Source organism: Heloderma suspectum, chromosome 3 (genome assembly GCF_057233095.1).
Source record: "Heloderma suspectum isolate Gila_16-S chromosome 3, 16-S_ref, whole genome shotgun sequence".
NCBI classification, from domain to species: Eukaryota; Metazoa; Chordata; class Lepidosauria; order Squamata; family Helodermatidae; genus Heloderma; species Heloderma suspectum.
Window position 1 is genome coordinate 138,545,636 of NC_139460.1, and position 25,681 is coordinate 138,571,316.

At 41.6% G+C, this 25,681-nt stretch overlaps 1 protein-coding gene across 3 annotated transcripts in view; it reads right to left on the minus strand.

The window, feature by feature from the left end:
- The window catches only part of PCCA (propionyl-CoA carboxylase subunit alpha), a 343,861-nt gene that overhangs the window by 54,121 nt on the left and 264,059 nt on the right, over window positions 1–25,681 (minus strand). For all 3 annotated transcript variants that reach the window (XM_084844685.1, XM_084844684.1, XM_084844686.1), the window contains one exon: window positions 24,883–24,936. In XM_084844685.1, coding sequence (XP_084700811.1) covers window positions 24,883–24,936 — 54 coding nt within the window. The remainder of the gene's footprint in view (window positions 1–24,882; window positions 24,937–25,681) is intronic.

Below are 25,681 nucleotides of genomic sequence, written 5' to 3' on the forward strand. Positions count from 1 at the left end.
GCAAGTCGGCACTGGAGACAGAGTTAGTTCACAGAACAGGGAGCACCATCAAAAGAGGCCTGTTTATGGTTGCAAATAATCCCAGTTCAGATGGAGGTGGCATACAAAGCAATGATCTCAAATTGGGGGTGGGGGGTATAAATATGGGACAAGGCTCCCTGTATGGTATTCCAGACCGGTAAAGTACTGTGAAGGTCAAAACCAGCACCTTTAATCTAGCCCAGTAACAAAACTGGAGTCCAGTATAGCTTAGGATGGATCAAAGTTTCATGCCCCTGGTGGCTAATACCTGACCAAAGTTGTGCTGCCACAGCTAAATGTTTCCAAACTGTCTTCAAGGGTACCTCCATGGTGACCCGTTAGCAATACTGGGTTGAATGCAAACCAAATTAGTCACTCTTAGGCCCCAATGAAATCAGTGTGAAGAGTTAGCCATGACTAACTGAAGTCCCCATTGATTTCAACAGGTCTTAAGTGTGACTAAATAGGCCTGGATCAAACCCAGTATGTCTGCCAACAAGATTTGCTAAACATAACATGATTGATGCCTGAAAGCATGCTGAGAACTACTGGCTCTCTTTTGTGTATTCCATTTCACATGTTTGCAATTCCTCAAAAACAGCGAGCTCATTTTTATTACAGAAGAATCAATCACTCTTCCCCGCCCCGCCTCCCACATTTTTAGATGAGATGACCCTATTTGCTGGGCAGATCCTGTTCATCATTGCTTATAATGAGTCAAAATGTCAAGCCTTTAAATGAGAAGTTCAAATGATTCTTGAAACACATTGTGAACTTGCTAATAATTTAAAGAAGTCGCAGGGTTCTTTAAAGCTGCAGCTTCAGTTTTACAAACAAAAGCAAGCCACCTGAGACCGGAGAGGACAGGATATGAGCTACTTATAGCAACCAGTGAACAAGAATAGCAGGAAGGCTGCTTATTTTGTTGTAGAAAAGGCCTTTGAAGCAAACAATTTATTAAACATCGAAATATTCAAAACAAAATCTTTGAAGGCAGGTTATCCTCCTCTACACCACGTCCCGTTGTGAGAGAATTGCTTCCTTTTCCTTTTCAGGTTTTTTTCATTTATGACACTGACACTCAAATTGTTTTCCTGAGCAACTTGGGCGAGCTGTTCCTTCTGACATTAACATGAATAATTGAGCCAAAGTAGAAAGTAACACACACTCTCTCTCTCTCTGTACGCGCGCACACACACACACCCATTTCTCCATCATGGTGATATTAGCATCCATGCTGTTTTTCAAGCAAATTCGATATAATTGAAATAAATAACTCTTGTCTTTGTTGAAAAGGCAACATATATAATGTAATGGCACAGTGAGATCATTTCCAAGACAAGTCCAGTATTCATATTTTAATTAAAATTAAAATGTTAATTAAAATATGAGTGCAACACTTTTAATTTACTAATATTCACATTTTGTTTGTTCTGCTGATTAAACAAATTCTTTCTTCTTCTTCTTCTTCTTCTTCTTCTTCTTCTTCTTCCACCCCTGCTCCACAATCTCTTAGACAAAGTAATAAAGTCACCTTCTTTTACAATACCACCAGTATAGCAAACCTTATCAAGAAACTCATGAGGAATTGCCTTTCAAGTGAATGTGAATGAAGGAGAAATCTTTAAAATGCTTATTAAATATATGTAAAGCATGTAGGCAAACAGAAACACTATATACAAATACAGTTAGCTGGTTATGAATCCAAAGAAACTACAGCAGTACACAAAAACTCATAGTCCACTTGTAGAGTTAGGAAAAATGTCTTTAACAGCCCAGCTCTGAATCATAAGGTACTAGGCTACTGTTCTGAAACAGTTAAAACCACTCAGCCCTTTGACTTATTTTTTGCTGTTGTTGCCATGGAACAGTTCACAATGGTCGGGAACACCCTTCCATAGTTTACGTGGGGAGCATCCTTACACGCTTTAGAGAAGGATCATGTCTGTTGGGACACATACAGACAACTGTCTCATGCACTAGCTCCTAGATCAAAACCCGGGACAAGGAACAGCAGGCCATGCCAGAGACCAGACAAGGAGTGGCTTTTATTTATGTTTTAGTAAGTGGTTGTCATAAATAAGGGCATGTTCACACATTCTAAGTTCATATAAGCCCCTTTCACCGAAGTAGTACTCACACAATCAAAGGACAGTAGCTGACAGGGAGATGACCAAGACTAATGCAAAGGCAGTCAGATAACCAAGTCTAATGCAAGAACATCAGAGGATGCTGCGCAACCTTGGGGAAGGGGCTAGAAGTACAGCCCTGATGCCCCTTGATTGAAGAAGCCCGCTTTACATGTTAGGTCCCAGGGCATAGTCTGAAGGCACATGAGGCAGCCACTTTGCTGAAGCTAAGCAGGTTTAGGTCAGTGCTTGGAGGGGAGGCCACCTGGGAACCACATATAGCCACCTTGAATTCCATAATGGAAGATGGAATATAAATGTAATAAATAAATACCAATATAGTAATAACCCAGCCTCCACCATGACCTAACTCTGTAGTCATGCTTGCTCTGTAATCTCAAGATCGGAGACAGAAGGAACCTACCCATGTAATACACTCATCATTTGATGCCCTCCTCTGAGGGAGGCTCAGAGGATGGCAACAAGGGACAGGGCCTCCTCAGTGGTAGTCCACTGATTATGGAACACTCTCCTCAGTGAGGCCTGTCTGGCACCAACATTATTATCTTTTCAGCACCAAGTTAAGGCTTTCCTCTACTCCCAGATATTTGACAACATATGATAAGGTTTTTAATGGGTCCTGGGATTTCCGTTGATTGTTTAAAATTGTTATATTTTCATACATTGGTTTTATACTATTATATTGTATTTTAGGGTTTAATGTTTGAAAATTGCCCAGAGAGCTTTGGCTATTGGGTGGTATAGAAATATAACCACGTGGAATCCACACCAATTGCTCTGACTAGGAGATCACATGTCTAAAGGTTGACCTGGCACTAGAAGCTGCAAATATACCCAGGATTCTGGTCAGTGTACTCATGTTGGATGCTGTCTTCATCAACATAGTTTTACCATGAATCCAGGATTTTTCATCTCTCCATCAGTAAAAGAACTCTCAGCTAGACTGAAAGTGGTCTCTGAATCAGACCTGAATGTCCCTCTCTTGTTGCTTGGATGAGATCTAATGAAGATATCGTCTGGGTAGAGAACACTGCAATCATTTGTTTCTCAGCAGTGATTGGGCCACTTCTGACTTCCAAGTAATTGAGTGTTGCCATACTTAGAGGTCCCATTAATTGCCGACTGAGTGCTTCTAGAACACTTTGCTTTGAGGTCCAGCAGCTGTCAGAGCACTGAAATGATCTGCTGGTGTTAGAGATAGAAACCTATTTCTTGGAAATGCAGCAAAAACTGCCTTTGGCAATTTGGCAACTGCAAAACATAGTCCTTGCAGGCGGTTTTCTGTATCTGCTGATCAAATATTTTTCTGATGCTGTTTCTTTGCAAGAAGCTGAAAAGTTCTCATTTTAGAGTCAAGACTCACACTGAATATTTCAGTTATTCACCATCTTGCTGTTATATTTCTTTCAAAAAGGAGGAGAAATATGCTAAGATATGAGCAGTATACAGATGTATGTTCAGCTTTCTTACAATGGGAATTGCCTTCTTTCCTTAGTTTCCACAAAGACTTCATTTTTGTCTAGTGTAGCCTCGTCAAAGAAGGGAATAAAATAAGACACATCCAAGAAAACATTAGGGATACAGTTGAAGCTGCTAAAGCCTTTAAGGGAAATAGTCAGCTTTACCATATTTCTGAGCAACCCTTCCCCATAGGACAGCCATGCCCCTGGAAAATCAGCCTATGATATGTTCTTTGAAGATCAAATACACTATTATTTTTAAATACGTTATCTAATGTATTTGTGTGTTTGTAGCTCAGAGGTTAATTAGGGTGGGAATCTTCTCAAGACCATCCAGAATATCCAGTGATGAAGTACAGATCTGTATCTACATCTTTTCACCAATCACTCTTGCTCTCTGTAGGGATGAAGAATCAGGTTAGATTTGCCACTGGGAAATATAATGGGCATCTGCCATCCAGCCAAAAACCAGTTTCTCAAATCAGTTTATGTTCTACCAGAAGGCTTTTTTTGTTTTTGGTAGCGGTAGCGGATTACTAGAAAGTTCAGAATATTTGTCTGGTCCTAAAAGTTCTGCTTCTAAGGTCTTAATTCATTTTATCCCATCAAACTTGTTTCTTCAGGAACATTTGGGTTTGAAAGCATGCAATGCTGTATTCTCTGAAAGGAAGGCCATCTCTCCTGGGGAATGCTCTTCTTTACTCAGCAATGCACTTTTTCTCAAACTTTGGTGTCACCATGTAACCAAGCCACACTAACCAACCATGGTTTGTTAACCATGAATAAGCTAGAAAGGTTTTAAAAGTGATGCGTTGTTGTTACATGCTGAACAGCCCTTTCTGGGTTATTCATGGTCAGCACGGCTGGGTGTGCACAACATGACAATCCAGAATGCATCAACCCATACCATGGGTTAGCATTATCTGCGAACCCCATCTATGAAAGAAGCCTGCATGTATGGATTGGCTCTCTGCATGCCTGGCTCATATGGGTGTATCACTGGCATACTGCTGCTGGCATACTGCTGCATGGTTGGTGGGAGTTGGTGGTGTTCCCACATTCTTTGGTGTTCGTACTTCTCTCATTTTCTTCTCATGCTGGGGTTACATAGGATCTGAAGCTGCACTGATTAAGGCCAGCATAAAGTGGCTTCTGGCATGAGGGGGATATAGTATTTTCTGGTCTGCTGTACATCTTACTTACTTACTCATTCATTCATTCATTCATTCATTTCGTTTCTATACTGCCCAATAGCTGAAGCTTTCTGGGTGGTTCACCAAAATTAATGTTAAATTGCACATCATATATCATCTCAGTCAGAAACTAGATGATCTGTTTTATTTTCAGACTGTCTCTCAACCAACAGCCTTCTCTAGTAACAAAATGGAGCGAATTCCTTTCTCTGGTCTTCCAGATTCACACACATGGAAAAAAACCCCACTCCCTTTGAGATCAGTTCCTATCAACTTAAGCAGGTGCTTCAGTTGCTTGAGGAATTTGTTTTTCATGGCCCTGAAAAATACTTCCTGGCTAGTCACCTTCCTTTTTTATTCCATCTACTTGCTATTTACCTTTTAATAGCCAAATGCTGAGCTCATTAAGCCCAACACCTTGTTCCTGTGCAGAAGCATTCCAATAAGAATTCCTATGATCCATTAATGTTCAATTAGTCCCACATGTTTACATTTCAGTAGGTGTAATGTTGTCTGACAAATGTCTAGATCCCTGAATATTCCCCCACCCTGGTAATGAAAATCAGCTCAACCTCCAGGTATAGTCACTGGCCCCAACAGGAAATAAGAAAAATTATCAGTACATTGTGCACAGACTGGAGCATTAACTTACAACACTTCTACCCTACCAACCTCAGAGGGTAGGAATTAGTGGCCTTAAGTATTTCGTTTCAGTGTTTTGACAGCTGGTAAGTATTACATCTAATACTAATATGCCCCTTAAACTGTATGAAACAAGCAGATTGAACAAATACAAATAGATGTGACTATGCAATAGGTTTTTATTTGTTAAAAAATCAGATAAATATCCTACACCCTTTTGCCTGATATTTATACTAGCTGTAGTTTCAAAGAGTAATGTTTCATATTGAAGGACCCCATGAAGTAGCTGTCCAGCACACTGCAACAAATTATTTCAAGCCCTCATTTGGAATGAATCTCAACACATTCCAGGAACCCCATAAACAAAGACAATATGTGCAATGTTAACTTTCTCTTTTATGCTGACAGCTTCCCCCTCCCCACCCCCAGAATAATGACCTTCCTGCACAGTGTGTGTTGCCATAAAAAGAAACAGAGCCCCATAAAATTAGAGGAACTGTTTAATATCAAATCGTTTTATCTAAGGAAGACACCGACTCCAAGGTAAACACCAAAGAAAAAGCATAAGAGTTAGAAATATTTGTTTTTGCTGCTAATTCTTTGACTTTACATTGTTCAAATAAACCCAGCCATTTTTTAGTCACTGTTAGCTATACTTTCTAGAATGTAAAAATGTTACCCAGAAAATGCTTGAAAGTTGGGCTGGAAATGCAGGATGCTGCTCATATTCTCCATTTTACAAAAAGAAAAAAAACGAAACATTTCAATACTTTTGCACAGTAAGTACAATGAGAGACTGAGACAAAGCCAGAACAGCTTTGTGAACTAAAACAAAAAATGGTAGAATATGACTTATCAGTAGCCAGATGGCAAAATTAATTGTGCCAAATGAAAGGACTACATTGTACAGATAATACTAAAGGAAGACTGTGGCCCAAGACTCTTAAGTTACACTCAGTTGAATACAGTGATCTATCAAAATGAGGTTGGTGACAAAAATGCATTTTATTGTTGTTGTCACAGACAACCACTCAACTAGAAATCCCCTGAACTTATTGATTTATTACTTACATCAAAAACATTTATTAAAGGAATAGACTTATCTAAGCTAATCATAAAAGAAAAAAATCTTAAAAATCATAGCTTATACAGTTTAACGTACATTGACTAATGCTGCAACGAAGGGTTAGAAATCCCAAGTTCTGTAGTAAACACAGCAGCTTTCTCCATAATAGCTGGTATAGAACACATTATTGAGAAGATAGCTAATGCTGACTAAAAACAGTACACTAGAATTATGATAACACTTTAAACGTTTTCAAAGCCTTACGTACTTACTCCACAGACAACTTGAAAGTTGTCTGTGGGAACACGGGAAAGACATGGGAAAGTTAGAGGCACAGTATGCAAGTGTTAAGGATACTTAACTACTGCCAAAAAAGATGTGGCCTCACCTGTTCCCAAATTAGAAGACTGTCACTGGTCCAGCCACTGATAAATGGATACCTAATCCATTGTGTTGGGGAGGCAGAGGATAGTCAGACATGGTGACACGTATGGTATATGAGGGAATAACAGAAGTTCCATACATTAATGCAGGTTCACCTAAGCTGTCTAATGAGTTGGATGGTTCATGATGGCCTTTGACTTTTTGAGTGGGCTGCAAGAGGCGGGGGGAATGTATTTTTCAACCAGCTACAAAATGCTGTAAAAATAATCTATATTCTCTGTAACTCTAGCAACAGAACTTCTAGCTCCAGCATCCATGGGAACTGAACGACAGCTTTGTGATGTCAGTAGGATCAGATTGAATTGCTCAGCTACGTTTCCCTGAGCTGGCTAGAAACCCGAGAGAAGGGAAAAAGAGTGATTATGTACAGCTGAGCAAGCACAGTGCTGAGAGCACTAGCTCCGTGATATGGCACTCACCGTTGGTGTTCTGTAGTAAAAATGTTTAGCATCTGTGTCAGTTGTAAGCTGCTACGGAGCCTTAAAGCATTATACAATAAGAAGGGGGTGGGGGAAAGGGAAGGGATTGCTCCTAAAACAAAACGTTTTTGAAATTCAGTCTCATACACACATCCCGAGAAAACCATCATAAGAAATGTTAACACAAAGTATGCACGCACACATTCATGTATATTTTGCTCCCGATTTCTTAATAACTGGCCAAAATAAGAACACTTGAGGAAAGGGGAAAATGCCAAACCTACTATATTTAAAGCTACACATGTTAACATACTGATTCAATGTCCATACGAGTAAAATCGGGTAAGACTGCTTATCAGTGTTAAGGTTTGTTGGAGTTAGATGATTTCTTCCACAACATACAATATATATTCAGTCCTTGATTTTGGTTAAGGAAAGGCACTGAAAAGTACCACGCTAATTGTGTGTCATCAGAAAATTAGTCCAGAAACCATGCTATATACCCTTTCTATGTTTTCCTGATTGCATGCCAAGGCAAGACAAACAATACATTGGCTTTCCCCGCTACCTGTTTGCTCAGCGAACAAGGCCGTGAGGTTTGCCAAGCTAAACAGCAGCCCAATGATCCAGTGTAAAGTCCATCAGGCCAAATTGTAGGAAACCACACCACACTGCATAATTAGTATGTGAGATGGGAACCATGTGTACCTCTTTTATAAAACAACTCAGAATGGGCCTGACCCACCAGGCTAAATGCAGCCTACCAGCCACTCATGGCTACGCACCAGGGGCTCAATAAACCTCCTAGTTTTGCTACCTGCCTGAGACTACGACAACAATGGAGGCACCTGTGAAGCTCGGCAGTACATGGCAGGTGGTCATCATTCAGCTCTGTGGGTCACAAATTTGCAGGTCTGCACCACAACCTATTGTCTCCCTCTAACCTAAGTCACATCACCGTATGTACATAAAAAGGAACATGCTTACTCAGCCCCTTGACTGTAATCCTTCCTTTCACAGGGCAACTACCACCAACAAATGTAGAAGCTAACAGTTACAACCCTTTGATCCTGCTGATCACGAATGCTGTGCAGCTGTCAATTAAAAAAGGTGCCGTTGTAGGTGTGTTGCAGTACCTGACCTTCACAGCATCTGTTGCTTTGAAGTGTGCCTTCTAGTCCTCTCATCCTCAAAGACTCAATTAACAGATAACTGCAGCAAGCCCAAAAGAATGCCTGCATTGTTCCCCAGCAGTGCATCAGTGATAAAAGAAACCTGAAGCAAATTCACTTGCACTGCAGTCTGTAATAAACTTGCATAACAAAGGAAGAGTATTAAGATCTTCTAAAACTGATTTTTGTTATAAGTGTTCCCTAAACATAAAAGGCATTTACGCCAAATGCGGATGTAGCTTTAATGTTTACTTACATTCTTAGCAATCTTGCCACCAACATCCAATTATCTATTAATGTTTTTGTGGAAATCTCAAGTTGTTAACACCAGACACTTAGTTCCTTTAAATTTCCCATTATGTTTTCTTGAAGACTTAAGGAACATATGTTGTTTTTACATTATTGAGCACTTGCTATAGTGAATAACAATACATGAAATAGATTGGTGATACACATCTCAAAATAAACTAGCACCTCAGTCATATTAACTCATATTGGTGAAAGCAGTGGTTTCTGCCACTGAATCTACTGAGGCTTTCTGACATGGCAGACAAGGCAAATATGCATAGATCCATGCCCCTTCCAGACAACCCTGTCTTGCCGTGAGCTGGTACAGGACTGCACTAGCTTTTTTTTTTTTTTTAACCCAAAATGCATGTGTGCTTACCTTCCAACATTTCACAGGTGAAAATGGGGATATTCATAAGCACATAAGAGACCTACTGGTTCAGACCAAAGACCTATCTAGTCCAGCATTCTGTTCCAACACTGGTCAACCAGATGCCTATGGGAGGCTCATAGTAGGACATGAGCTCAATAGCTCCCTCCTGCTCATGTTCCTCAGCAACTAGTATTCAGACACTGGAAGTAATATAGAGCCTCATCCTCCATGAATTTGTCTAATCTCCTTTTAAAGCCATCTAAGTTGGTGGCTGTTATTATATTGCAGCATCAAATCCTATATTTTGACTACGCCCTGTGAAAGAGTACTCCATTTTGTATGTCTTGAATCTCCCATACATTTCCTCACCTCACAAGGATCACGGCCTGAAGGCCCCTAATTACACACTGCTGAAGAATATCACCTGGTGAGCAATGCATGATGCCACACAACCACTGCTTTGTCAATTCACATTCTAGAAATTGGTTCACAGCACAACATTCCCCTTCTGCAATAATATGCCGTTGGAACATTTAAAATTACTGTTCCTTGATAATGAGTGCTCATGTAAATGCAGGCCTGTCAAATAGACTGTCCCCAAGCCATATATGGCTGTCAAGCCCATGCACCAGTGAACTACAGAAACAGAGTGTTGGCCACAGCGCATGGCTGATGGGCTACATATGTTTCATATGTCTGTGTATTTGACAGATATCTTTTCATCTCCTTTCTGAAAAGTTTCTATCATCGAATTGGAAGATGACCCCCCCACCCCCTAAGGATCACGGAGGAACCAATTTCAAAATTAGTACTAGAGAAAACCTGCTTGCCATTTTGGATACGGATCCCATTTAATCAGTGTCTTGGCTCTACAGTGTTTTTTATTCCTTTAGGAAAAGCAGATAGAATACATACACAACAGAAATCCACTCATCTCTGATGCTAATCTGTGCTTAACCTTCTCTACAGCTTCCATTGCCCCCTTCCAGATGGATTTTGACAGGTTAAGAAGTATCAGCCCTGTCACAACTCTACATTCTGAATAGTGTGTACAATTTTCCTATCTCTTCTCAGATAAGAACCAGAAATTCCAATTTCTTCTTCAACTCAGGATTGCCTTTACAAATAACAATTCTTATAAAAAAGCATCCTCCCATTTTCCCATGTACTCTGTTTAATACTATTCAAGATGACCTCAAACTGAGAATACTTACACCAAATTTATCTTATATTTTCATGTCATGTATTATCTCCAAATTTGTAAGTGATTAAAAAGAACCCAGATCTGAACATAAGTGCTTAAAATGTTATCATATTTTTCTGTTCTCCTATTTGTGTCAGAAAGGGATTTAGCACAAGTTATCATGTAAGGACAATTGCTAGAAAGGTTTACAAGTCCTGTTAGGATTTTGCACCTGCATAATGTCCTCATGCACTCAAGTACTGAGGTATGAAAGCACTCTTGTTTTCTACCTTTCTTATTGTGACTACCTAGACAGCTTCAGCAATTGAGTGGTATAGAAATTTAATAAATACATAAATAAAATATTACTGCATTTCTTTCTTAGAACTTCTTACTCCCTTCTTAGCCTTTTTTCCCCCCAAGATAACCAAGCAAGTAGCAACAGACCTTGTATGAATCTGTTACTCACATTGCTATTTGTTATGCTAATGTTTGCTGAGCTTTGGATTTACATTTAGGAGATAGGCCACATGTGTATGATATTTCCTGTGCTAATCAGAACCTACCACAAGAGGTCTTCTTCTTTTTACTTCCTTTGAAAAACACTGGCTAGCACAGCATGATGTCCAATAAATATGAAATGGCAAGGATAAACCCGGCCAAGCTGAAGAAATTGTTAATTCATTAAAATATTTTTATCCTGCCTTTCACTTCTATAACAAAACCCAGGCTCCTTCATCCCCAGCAGTGCTTCTGAACTTAGCATGTAGTTCAGCCCTAAAAGTGACTACTGTTCTAGAACACCCTAGTATTAAATTAGAATAGCTTCAGTGGAACTGGTTTTCCCTACACAAGACCGTCTTATATAATACATTCCAAGGGGTTAAAGGAAATTTCAATTCATTGACCATCCATAATGCAGTAGGATTGAAAGAGGGGAGTTGTCAGATGTGCATAAGTATTCCCCTAAAGAGATGTAACTTTAGGCAATGGTGAGAAAAAATATAGAGCAATAGATAATAAATTCCTTTCACCATAGTATTGACAAGGCAACCTTAATTAGCCTTTTAACATAGTCTTAGGGTCACTTCAATGTAAACACAAATAAAAATGCACTCGTGCATGACTATTGCACAGTTGAGAAAAATATTAGAAGGTCACAAATATCACAGATACCACCATCCCTGTTACTTCCAGAATAAATACCTGGGCTCATCTTTACTAATTTCACCCAGGAGTTGGGCCTGAGCTTTCCTCCTTCCATCATCATTACAATTCTACTGACATGAAGACTTCTTTCATTGAGATCACACTTTTAAAAATACTACATTTCCAAAATCAAAACATTCCATGCTCAAACCATATGTGTTAAAACAAGATCTTGAAATACCATGTCCCCTGAAAGAAGATAACATTTCCAATGCCATAGCAACAGATTTATTTTTTTTTTGGCAAAAATTAGAAAATTAAAATAAAACCAGGTATAATCTGATTTTAGTGAGCACATAGCAATGTTAGCCTATCCAAACAAATTAGGATTCAGATAGGAGTTCTCATACTAAAGTTGCATATCTTTCCTACATACTCAAATCTATTTTCTTTTCCAATGACAAACATTATACATTACTATATTCATAAAGAGTCCCTAGGGAAACCCAACCACAAAAGCAATCTCTGACTGGACACATGCTGCCTACTGGACAATTTGGTCAAACTCATTTCATATCCAGAGGGGGAAAGTGGGGTGGGCAGGGAAACAGTACAACTAGAACAGAGCCACAAGGCAGATGGCCAGTTTTATTAATCTGACCTTATTTGTCCAAGACCAGATAAACAGAACCGTTAAATGCACTGATGCTTCAAAATAATCCACAAGCTCTGCAAATCTTAGATTTACGTATTTAAAATGGAAGCGCCAAACCAATCTGGCATTCATTAATGGTTTCTAATAATTCTGAGATGTGTAATAGTCTTAACAATAATTTCTCTAGGATAAACATAGAGGAAACTTTGAATGATCTTGTGTGCACCTTAAAGCACCTGCTCTACAGGGCTAGAAACTTTTCATTTACTATGCTTAGTAAGTGTACGGAAACGTGTGGCAAAAACATAGTCTTTGTGTATCATCCTGCATGATCTCAGACGACAAGATGCAGCACAAGCTTCATCTCTTGCTAATTAAACGAATCAATTAAGAGACTATTGTTGCAACTGTGTAACTGCTGTTCTATAGTGGCAATAACAACCCCACAGGGAGGTCTTTTACTACATTAAAATGCTGTCCTCCACAACTCCATCTGATATTATTAGAAACAATTATTTGCGTCTTGCTGTCATATTAGTAGCAGCAGCAAATTATGGAAATATGCAGACCAGAATGGTCCCAGTATGAGATCAGGTTTGGTTTTCAGCCTCCAAGGGAACAAATGCTGAAAATTCCAAAGTTCCCCAAAGTTCATTAATGGAACTGATAAATTTACCAGCACAGCAGCCATTTAGATGCTAGGTAAGGGTCACATATTTGCATACTTTCCTGCTAAGCTGATACAATTCAACTAGATAAATTATCATATTAAGTTTACCCTCCTGAGTTAAACTGATGGAGTTCAAAATTGTTTCCGATGGTTGTCATTAATCGCTGTTACATCTTAAATGCTTGCTTTGAAATCTAATTGTGGTGGTGTGCCAAGGGTCATATTAATAGCATTCTTAATGCTAAAGCCTTGTAAAAACATGTTTATTTTACTGATATCACTGAAGCTTAAAAGAGTAATCAGAAATGAAGTATATTTATTATCAATAAAAAACTTAATTTAAAATGTGAGATTTAAATTAGGTTTATCTACTTCATTTTGAGTTTGTTTCATTAAGAGCCCTGCTTAAGCTTCAGAACCATATAAATTAATATCCTTCTGAAAATTTTGAGGAAATGTAAAATAAAAATGTAAAAACAAACAAATAAAATGCCAGAGTTGCTAGGCATTTCCCTTCCACTATGCCCAGGGAGGAGAAAAATGCCTCGGAGTCTCCTCTGCTATTGGAAACACTTATTGAAGCTGACCAGCTATATCGACCCACAATGCATGTTTATAAATACTTATTATCAGTGAATAAATATGATATATGGGGTCTACAGCAGGAATGAAACAGGGAATTGGAATGTCCTATTTTGTCTAATCGAAGGACTGCCATTTTGGCATCTGTATCTGATATCTCTATAGACCTTCGGTTACGTCTTATTCAGCAAAAACTTTTGATTCAGGTTTATTGGACACCACAACATCTCTTTAACAAAGGTTTGTCAAACTCAGCTAATTGTTGGAGGTGTAATGCAGTTAATACTTCTTTTATTCATATATACTAGAAATACCCAACAGTTGCCTCCTTTTGGGAGGAAGTTACCATACGGATAAACTTTGTATTGGAAAGCTCTTTAATATTTACTGATGTACATGTTCTCTTAAACTATTTACCTGCTTTTTGGAACGTAACACACGATCAACATAAATTGATTTTTCATGCCCCCTTGGCTGCTAAAAGACTGATACTACAATATTGGAAGGATAAAAGCTGACTGCCTATAATGCAATGGATTGAAGACTTAACAACACTAGCAACATTTGAAAGTGTGGCATATAGGTGTCACTTGCGAATGGACTTCTATTTGGATATCTGGTCTGGTTTTACTGAAGTTTATGTGTAATCATCTAGTCTTTTTTTTTCCTCCCTGGAATGTTGTAATATTTGAAACTGAGGACTTTAGAGTATGTTGTTATATTTTCAATGTTTTGGTTTTGTTATGTTTTTGTTTCTTTTGTTGAAACTCACAGTAAAAAATTGATTTAAAATGCCATCTCCCTAATTAGGGCTGGCACTTTAAGAAGTCTTAAAGGAGGCACACTTGTGAGGGAGCCAGCTCTCCAAGCATGAGGAGCCCCAGTGATGAAGTGTCAGCAAACAAGCGAGTTAAGCAACTGTGCGAGGGAAAGGTAAGTGAAATTACTTATCTATTGAAGTACCCCAGGTAACAATTTAAAATTGATAAACAGCATCTGAAGCCAAAACAAGGGCACAGCTAAATCCCAGGGGAATAACCCCTTACAAGCTTACAAGAGAGAGCAACAAGAACTTACAGGCCTTGCATTAACAAAGATCACTGAGTGGTTGAAAAGAATGTCAGCTGCATATTTTAAATTAACCCCAAGCTTAGAAAGGGGGAAAGGGAGTCTGCTTAAAGCAGGAAAAAGTGCAGGCTAGCTTCAGATTGGGCTAAGTTTAGGCTCAGGCTGTAGGCCTCAAAGAGCAGTTCACCAAATAAAGCAAGTTTAAGGGTTCAGCATATCATTTAAGTTTTAAAACACACACAGAAAAAGGATCCAGACCTTGCAAGCCAAAGCCTTCCCAAATCACCTACCCTTTGTCTCCTGCCCCCTCCAATGACCCATTGAATAGAGGATATCCCCTCAATAGGTGTCCCATTCACTATTGTTAATAGTCCTCCTTCCTAAATAGGAATCACCATTCCCTGGGGGGCCAACTGACCTACATTTCCAGCCACTGAAAGCCAGTGCTGATCAGGAGTTTTCACACAGCCTCCCTCCCTTTTCAAATGAGCCCTCCAATCAGATTCACTGCAGCAGAAGTTGGGCCTATTTATATAAGGAGGCATGCTTGCGAAGGAGTCAGCTCTCCAAGCGTGAGGAGCCCCAGTGATGAAGCGTCTCAGCCCCAGTGATGAAGTGTCAACAAACAAGTGAGTTAAGCAATTGTGTGAGTTTAGCAACAGGGCGAGGAAGCCAGGGTGGTGAACTCTTCCCTCCCTACTCTGTACTAACAGTAAGATAGATAGATGATAGATAGATAGATGATAGATAGATAGATAGATAGATAGCATTTATATCCCACCTTTTTGCCTCTTGCAAGGAACCCAAGGCAGCTTACAGTATCCTTCTCCTCTCCATTTTATCCTCACAACAACAACCCTGTGAGGTAGGTTGAGCTGAGAGTCTGTGACTGGCCCAAAGTCACCCAGTCAGCTTCCATGGCTGAGTGGGGACTAGAACCTGGATCTCCCAGCTCCCAGTCCAACACTCTAGTCACTACACCACATTGGCTCTATAACTGTAAATAAATAACTATAACTAATTTCACCACCTTTTCATAGTAAACAACCAAGTTTTCCAGAGAAAACACACCCAAATAAAAGACCAGTTATGAAGGTAGAAAGCCAGCAGGGGTATGAGGGCTATCCAGTGTATTTCATTGAGTGCCACATGTACGACTATCTACCTGCTGGACAGGTCATGGGTGTGTGCTTGGTGTTATGAGCCCCTGGCTCTCAGGGAACAAGTGCGTTCCCTTGAGGCCAAGGTTGCTGACCTGGAGAAGCTAAGAGAGGCAGAGAGGTTGGTGGATAAGACCTTCAGGGACCTATTAGCTTTGTCCCACTCCCAGGGTGACAGCTCCTCTGCTGTCATGGAGAATGCAGTCTAAGAAAAGGAGGGCGTCATTCTGAGCAAGAGGGAAATGATTCCTTGGAAGGGGCCCACTCCTCAGAAGATGAACAAATATCCTCTCAAATGGAGGATGTGCCTCTGGGGGGAGGGGGGCTTATGGTAGTGGGAGATTCCATCATTAGACACATAGACAGCTGGGTTTGTGATGGGCATGTAGACCGCATGGTGAACTGCCTGCCTGGTGCGAAGGTTGCAGATATCACATGCTGTCTAGATGGCCTCGTAGATAGTGCTGGGATGATCAGTGGTCGTGGTCCATGTTAGTACCAGCAATGTCGGGAAATGTAGTTGTGAGGTCCTGGAAGCCAAATTTAGGTTGCTAGGGAGGAAGTTGAAATCCAGGACCATCAAGGTGGCTTTCTCTGAAATGCTACCTGTTCCAGGCACAGGGCCAGCTAGACAGGTGAAGCTGAGGAGTCCCAATGTGTGGATGAGATGGTGGTGCAGGGAGGAGGGGTTCAGATTTGTTAGGCACTGAGAAAAATTTTGAGACAAGCCAGACCTGTACAAGAGGGGCGGGCTCCACCTGAACCAAAATAGAACCAGACTGCTGGCACTAAACATAAAAAGGGTGGCAAAGCAGCTTTTAAACTAAACCCTGGGGGAAAGCCGACAGGAGCTGGGAAGCATCCAGTTTGGGTTCAATCATCCCAAAGGGATGAAGATGAAAATGTTTTTGATTGCCCAAATGTAGAAGGGGAGGAAATAGGCCAGGAGTACATGGTAGAACGTAATAGCCAAGCAAATGAGCCAACGTCCCATAGCAAAAGATGCACATGCCAGATGCATCTGGGGAGGGATACTGTGTATAGGTGTTTTTATGCAAATGCTAGAAGTCTCTTAGCCAAAATGGGAGAGTTGGAGTGCTTGATTTTAAAGGAAAACCTGGATCTAGTGGGCAATACAGAAACCTGCTGGACAGGAGAGAACCAGTGGGAGACGGTCATCTCTGGATATAAACTCTATCGGAAAGACAGGGAAGGGCGTACTGGGGGAGAGGTTGCCCTGTACTTCAAAGAGGGCATAGTGTTGAGTGGACTAGAATACCTAAAAGGGATCGGCTCTTTCACAGAAGCACTGTGGGTGACAATACCAGGCTCCAAAACTAATTTAGTGCAAGGAACATGCTATCGTCCCCCAGACTAGAATCCTCAGAGTGACCTTGAGATGGAAAACGAAATCAGGGAGGCCTCCAAACATGGAATTATTGTAATAATGGACGACTTCAATTACCCACACACTGATTGGATAAATGCATGTTCCAACCACGAGCAAGAGGTGAAATTTCTCGATGCCCTAAATGATTGTGCCCTAGAATAGTTGGTCATGGAACCAACCAGAGGAGGGGGCGACCTTGGATTTAATCCTAAATGGTGTCGCCCAGGACTTAGTACAAAATGTAAATGTTGCTGAACCAGTTGGAAACAGTGAGCACAGTGCTGTCAGATTTAAGATATATTTAAATGGAAAATTGCCCAGAAAGTCCAACACAGTCACATTTGACTTCAAAAGAGGAAAAGTCTCTAAATGAGGGAGCTGGAGAAAAGGAAGTTAAAAGGGGGAGTCAAGAGGATTAAATCCCTTCAGAATGCTTGGAGATTACTCAAAACCACAATAATAGAAGCCCAGTTAAAATGTATACCACAGGGTAGGAAAGGTAGTATAAAGTCCAAGAGGTTACCGGCATGGTTAACAAGCAGTGTTAAGGGAGCTATTAGAGAAAAGAGAGCGTCCTTCAGAAAATGCAAGTTTTGCCCAAGTGAGGAAAACAAAGTGGAGCACAAGCTTGCACAAAGGCAATGCAAACAGACAATAAGAGATGCAAAAAACCATGTTGAAAAGAATAACGCTAACAACATCAAGGCCAGCAATAAATAATTCTTTAAAAATTTCAGAAGCAGAAAACCAACTAGGGAGGCAGTTGGACCATTGGATGACAATGGAGTTAAACGAGTACTGAAGGAGGACAAGGAGATTACAGAGAAGCTGAATGAATTATTTTCATCCGTCTTCACTGCAGAAGATTTATTTATTTATTTATTTATTAAATTTATTAATCGCCCATCTGACTGGTCACCCAGCCACTCTGGGCGATGTACAACCCACCATAAACAATTTAAAACAATAAAATTTTACCATAAATTTTTTTTAAAAAAAAATACCCTAACCCACCCCAAATGCCTGCCTGAACAACCACGTTTTTAATGCACGACGGAAGCTCATTAAAGAGGGGGCATGACGGAGTTCCCTAGGGAGGGAGTTCCACAGAGTGGGGGCCACCACAGAGAAGGCCCTCTCCCTCGTCCCCACCAGTCTAGCTGTCCTGGCTGATGGGACAGAGAGAAGGCCATCCGAGGCTGATCTTGTTAAGCGGCCTGTCTGGTGTTGCTGGAGGCGCTCCTTAAGATAGGCTGGGCCGGAACCATATAGGGTTTTAAAGGTCAAAACCAACACCTTGAATTTGGCCCGGAAAACAACTGGTAACCAATGCAACTCCTTCAGCACTGGAGTGATGTGATCTCGCCGGCGGCTGCCTTTAATCAGGCGAGCCACCGCGTTCTGTACCAGCTGCAGTTTCCGAACCGTCTTCAAGGGTAACCCCATGTAGAGCGCATTACAGTAGTCTAAACGAGAGGAGACCAGGGCATGAACTACCGATGGGAGCAGATGGTCGGGAAGGTAGGGGCGCAGCCGCCGTATCAGATGGAGTTGATACAGCGCTGTCCGGCTCACAGCTGACACCTGAGCCTCCATGGACAGCTGCGAGTCCAAAATGACCCCCAGGCTGCGGACCTCGTCTTTCAAGGGTAGCCGTACCCCATTCAACACCAGGTCAACATCCCCCAGCCTCCTCTTGTCTCCCACCAAAAGTACCTCGGTCTTGTCAGGGTTGAGCTTCAGCTTATTCCTCCCCATCCAGCCACTCACCGTCTCCAGACATTTGGACAGGGATTCTACGGCCAACCTTGGTGAAGATCTGAATGAGAGGTAGAGCTGAGTGTCATCCGCATATTGATGACACTGCACCCCAAACCTCCTGATGATAGCCCCCAGTGGCTTCACATAGATGTTAAATAGCATCGGGGAGAGGATGGAACCCTGTGGCACCCCACAAGTAAGTGGCCACGGGTCCGAAACCTCCTCTCCCAGTGCTACCCTCTGGTACCTGCCAGAGAGGAAGGACTGGAACCACCGCAATACAGTGTTTCCAATGCCCAACCCCTCCAGGCGGTCCAGGAGGATACCGTGGTCAACGGTATCAAAAGCCACTGAGAGGTCGAGGAGAACAAGGAAGGAGCATTCACCCCTATCCAGAGCCCTCCTCATATCATCCACCAAGGCGACCAAGGCCGTTTCTGTCCCATGCCCAGGCCTGAAGCCCGACTGAAATGGGTCTAGATATAGGACAATTACCTGTGCCTGAACTAATGCTTTCAGGAAGGGAGTCTGAGGAACTGATGCAAATAGTGGTGACAAAAGATGAAATTCTCAACCTTATTGATAAATTGAAAGTAAATAAATCACTGGGCCCAGATGGTATCTATTCTAGAGTTCTCAAAGAACTCAGTAGGGATGGGAGAGAATTTCGCCACGGCCCCCAATCAGGCTGGATTCCAAGAATCCAGCCCCATTGGGGCCTGTGGCGGAACGGAGCACTCACCTCCACCTCTCCCCGGAATCTGTCTGGGTTGGATCCCTCTGTGCATCGATCCTGCGGAGCTGGCCGCCTGCTCCACATCACGGGCGATACGGCCGGCAGCCATTGCCGTGCCGTATCGCTGCGCTAAGTCTCCATACGCAAATGGTGTAGTGGGCGCCATTTGAGGCCGTAAAGCTGGTAGATTAGCCTAAATGCAGCCACTTATGGCTACATTTAGGTTAATCTACCAGCTTTATGGATGCAAATGGCATCCACTACGCCATTTGCATCCCTGTTTATTTCAGGTTACAGGCTACACAAATATTTGCGTAGCCTATCATGTGAAAAAACAGGGACACAAATGGCGTAATGGATGTCATTTGCAGCCATAAAGCTGGCAGATTAACCTAAATGCAGCTGTAAATGTCTGCATTTAGGCTAATCTACCAGCTTCACGGCCGCAAATGGTGCCTACTATGCCATTTGCGTCCAGAGACTTAGCACAGCGATACGGGACGGCAATGGCTGCCGGCTGTATCGCCATTTGCCATTCGCTAGCGATGCAGAGCAGGCAGCTGGCTCCACAGGATAAACGCGGAGCAGAGACAGCCTGGATGGATTCCGGGGGGAGGGACGGATCGCCTCCCCTCGCCTGTCCTGTGGACTTCCCCTGCTGGAATGGGGTAAGTGATCCGCCCATCCCTAGAATTCAGATATGAAATTGCTGATCTTCTAACCAAAATATGCAACATGTCCCTAAGATCAGCCTCTATGCCAGAGGACTGGAAGATGGCCAAAGTAACACCAATTTTCAAAAAGGGATCCAGGAGGGATCTGGGAAATTACAGGCCGGTTAGCTTAACCTCTGTTCCGGGTAAATTGGTTGAAGGCATTATTAAAGATAAAATTAGTAAGCATATAGAAGGACAAGCCCTGCTGAAAAAGAATCAACATGGCTTCTGCAAAGGTAAGTCCCGTCTCACTAACCTTTTAGAGTTCTTTGAGAGTATTAAGAAACATGTAGACAGGGGTGATCCGATAGACATTATTTACTTGGACTTCCAAAAGGCTTTTGACAAAGTCCCTCACCAAAGACTCCTGAGCAAACTTAGCAGTCATGGAATAAGAGGACAGGTCCTCTTATAGATCAGTAACTGGTTAAAGACCAGAAAGCAGACAGTAGGAATAAATGGTAAATTCTCCCAATGGAGGGAAGTAAATAGTGGGGTCCCACAGGGATCTGTATTAGGACCAATGCTTTTCAACCTGTTCATAAATGATCTGGAATTAGGAGTGAGCAGTGAAGTGGCCAAGTTTGCAGACGACACCAAATTATTTAGGGTGGTTAAAACAAAAAGGGATTGTGAAGAGCTCCAAAAGGATCTCTCCAAACTGGGAGAATGGGCATCTAAATGGCAAATGCGGTTCAATGTAAGCAAGCGTAAAGTGATGCATGTTGGGACAAAGAATCCCAACTTCCAGTATAGCCTGATAGGAACTGAGCTAGCAGTGACTGACCAGGAAAGAGATGTTGGGGTTGTGGAGGACTGCTCAATGAACATGTCAACCCAGTGTGCAGCTGCTGTAAAGAAGGCAAACTCCATGTTAGGCATAATTAGAAAAGGAATTGAGAATAAAACTGCCAATATCATACTGCCCCTATACAAACCTATGGTGCGGCCACACTTGGAATACTGTGTACAGTTCTGGTCACCGTACCTCAAAAAAGATATTGTAGAGCTGGAAAAAGTGCAGAAAAAGGCAACTAAAATTATCAAGGGGCTGAAGCCTCTCCCCTATGAGAGAAGGTTACAACAGCTGGGATTGTTTAGCTTGGAAAAAAGGAGGGTAAGGGGAGACATGATAGAGGTCTACAAAAATATGCATGGTGTGGAGAATGTGGATGGGGAGACATTTTTCTCCCTCTCTCAAAATACTAGAACCCAGGATCATCGTATGAAGCTGATTGGTGGGAGATTCAGGACAGATAAAAGGAAGTACTACTTCACACAGAGCATAGTTAAACTATGGAATTTTCTACCAGAGGATGTAGTGATGGCCCCCAATTTGGATGGCTTTAAAAGGGGGTTGGACAAATTCCTGGAGGAAAAGGCTATCGATGGCTACTAGTCCTGATGGTTATGTGCTACCTCCAGTACCAGAGGCAGTGAGCCTATGTACACCAGTTGCTGGGGAACATGGGCGGGAGGGTGCTGTTGAGCTCATGACCTGCTTGTGGGTTCCTGGTTGACAGCTGGTTGGCCACTGTGTGAACAGAATGCTGGACTAGTTAGACCCGTGGTCCAATCCAGTATGGCTCTTCTTATGTTCTTAAGTCTTGCTGCACCATTCAAGAACCAATTCCTGCCTTCATTTATCCCTCTTGAAGGTGCCACCTGAAATATGTTGCTTCACCCTGCTGTATGGCAGGCCCACCCTGTGTACTCCCAACCATCCTCCTATTCTGAAGGTCAAGTCACAGCACTGGATCCAGGAGCATCACGATACTGTCAATCAAGTATAATCTTCACCAAAATTTGTCTGGATAGCCTGCACTGATCTTTGCATTCAAGGTTGTCAGGGAATTAATGCATACTGACAAGCGTACTGGAATGAAGCCTAAGCAAGTATAACTGCATTGGTTCATGCTCATCCTGTTACCCTTGCCTCTCTCCCACTCCATCTCTATTTGCCCCCATCACTATCTTCAGTTGAGGTAACTGTCTTGTTTATTCATATCACTCCATAAAGTGCCATGCACTCTCAGTGCCACTGCAGCATTATATTATTAACAACAAAATTAGGTAGCTGCTAAGATTATAAACTGGAGGAAATCACCAAAAACCTGTGAAAACATCCATCTAACAGAGCTCAACTTGTATCCAATTTAATTTGGACATGGTACACTATATTTCCAGTTCTACCTTAGACAAGAAGCCTATCTATGTTACTAAATTGACAGAAAACACAGAGGAGACTGCTCACAAATACGGATTGTATTATTTTAATTGAATCTTTTGGTAAATGTTTTCATGTTAAATTTGCCCATTAGAATACAGCTTCTTCTTTAGAGAATGGCAAGGATGCTAATAAAGAGTCACTATTTGTTTTTTTTGCCAGCTTTTCTCAGCTGTTGATGTGCAAGCCTTATATGAAAAATAAGACAATAGCAAACTGTTTTAACTATCTGACGTCAGGAAAAAACAACCACCAAGCAAACAAGTTCATCTAAAGTTAATGCCCCTGTGACAGGCAGAATGATATTTTCCCAGATAGTGGGCTCTGAGAACTAGTGCCAATGATGAGGTTAGACATGTGTCAATAGCATGGGAACACACACAAATATCCTTCATGAAAATGGATCTTTAATCTGTTATAATTCTCACATGAAAAGGATACATCTTTATTCAAATAAAACCAGGACAAGGAATTTCCCCCCTAAAGCTCAGATTTTGGCATCAGCTCCATATTTACATTAATTACTTAATAAATGGTTAGAGAGGAACAAGAATTGCCACTGTAATGTTTATAGCTTTCATGCAAATGTACTTTTTAAGGCAGGATTGGGCAACCCTTTTGGAGTCATGGGCTACATTTCCTGGGGGGAAGTGGTCTCGGAGTGACAAAGCCAAAAGTAGATCGGGCCTCAGCTAAAAATGGGTGAGAACATCCTTTCCTTCTCTACCCCCCTTCATTCATCAATCATCCATTCATTATTTCTTCCATTCATTCTCTCTTAGTCACATCCACCTGCCCACTTACACAAATACACACACAACCACCCACCATGGCTCTCAGCCCGCAAACATACCAGTCAGCTGCCTCCAGTCACACCCTGCTTTCCTGCCTGGCCCCAGCCTGCTCCGTGTCTGCCTTCCTTCAGTCCCCAGTTCTCTGATGGAGCTAAAAGTTCTATGATAAACTCTGCTGGCCACTCTGCTTATACTTCAGTGTTTCCATCTCTCACACCAGAATGAAAGAATTAATGAAAAAATAAAGAACGTCCGTTTGTCTCTCTCACAATTCTGAGCTCTTCTGCTCTCCCAGGCATATACACGAACTCAAAGGCCAAATCACAGAGCACAGTACCTAGAGTTTCGAAAAGCTGCTCTAGGTGCCAGACTCTGTGGTGGGGTTGTGTGCGTGCCTGCCTTTTTTCTCTGATGGCCTTCCTTTTTTCTCCAACAGAAGCAGCAATGTACAGGGAGCAGTGGGCACACCAGCAGCCAACGGCCTGCGAATTATTCATATTCTGTGGTGGTGATGTTCTTTCTTCAGTAGCAGCATGGCATGGGAGGAATTAAGGGCCATACAGAGTGCAGATGAGGGCCACATGCAGCCCATAGGCTGCGGGTTGCCCACCTGTGCTTTAAGGTTTGGTGGGAAAGTCTGTCCCCCTCTTAACAGCCATGATCACTAGTCTGTTCCTCCAACTACCAGTAGTGAGGGTATTGCTATTAAGCTGGGCTTTCACCAACTCTTGTACCTTTCTTAATAAATCTGCTGTCACCTGCAGGCCAAAAAATCTTGTAAGTCCTTTAAGATGAAAAGGATGCAGTCTAAGATGGTCTTTAGGTGGGTAGGAGATGGATGCTCTGTACTTACAGCTGCTGCTACTGTGTGTGTGAATGTGTGCAAGAATATATAAACCTCTCACCCACACTGCACACTATGTTACTGTTTACATACTGTGTCCTGTCTTAACAATCCTATATAGGTATCTGCTCTGTAAAAAAAATAAATGTTGATCTACAGTACTTCTGAAAATGGACAGAGGGAAAAGATGGAGAAAATGCTCTGAACTCCTGCTACTCAGGAAGCTCTTTTCCTCTAGTCCTCTTCAGTCAAAATAAGGGTTGCCCACACATACATGAATGATAATGGCTGGGTTCACACAACACAACAACCCCATGCAAAGTTGGGTGTGTGTTGAGTGCAGGTTGTTGTTGAACTGTGGGCTGTTGTGTTGTTTGAACCCAGCTGTGCTAACAAACCATGGTTTGTTAATCATGAACAATCCACAAAGAGAACCCATGGTTTGTTGTTGAGTTGCAAACTGTGTGTTGTTCATGGTTAACAAAGCATGGTTTGTTAGCACAGCTGGGTTCACACAACACAACAACCCCCATTTCAGCAACAACCCATCGTTCAACAACAACCCACATTCAACCCATACTCAACCTTGAGTGTAGGTTGTCATGTTGTTTGAACCCAGTCATTGACATATAATAGTAACAAGTGAAATGAAAAGTGTATGCTCAATAAAAAATCTTGTATCCAGAAAAAAATGTCTAGTAGATTTTAATACTACTCACCACTGTGCCAAGGAACTGAATGCTAAGATATCCATTTGCATCCCGTGTAAGGCACTAGAAGAAACAGATTAATAGTAATTAGACTATGTTCTATAAGCAAAAGCATTTTCATCCCAAGAATGATGACAAAGTCACATATTCCATGTGTGCCTGACAGACAGAAAGACAGACAAGACAGACCAAAATTGATCTATGTCTCCTTTCATTAATCACTGATCAAAGGAGGCAGAAATCTTAAACATTCTAAAAATACTGTAAAAATTCATAATCAATTAATTGCTATGACCTACTTGTTCTTGTTACTCTCCATTGACCCAGGATTCTACAACATGTCAATTTGAGTCATCACAGACTAGTGGTTAGAGTTTATGACTAGGACTGAGGAAACCAAAGTCCTGGGAAAACCAACGTTCAAATCCCTAATCAGCCAGGAAGCTTACTGGGTGACCCTATGCAAGTCACTTTCTCTCACCCTAACCTACCTCACAAGGTTGCAGTGAGGATAGGTGAGGAAGAAAACTAGAAAAGCCACTGTGTGTTCCTTGGAAGAAAGGAAGGATACACAAGGAAGAGGAGAAAATTCTGAAGATTCTCATCTACACTTTTCCCAGACAGTAAGATGAACATTCTTATTAAAAGGCAGATTCAACTTCACTTTGTAACAAAGATGCACAACTGCTCAAGTTCAAAACTATGAAGCCTTGTCTTTCTGCTGTCACACAATAAACCATTAAGCAGTAGTAGGGGAGACAGAATATATTAACAATAAAATTGAACAAGAAAACTGATGAAGAGCGGA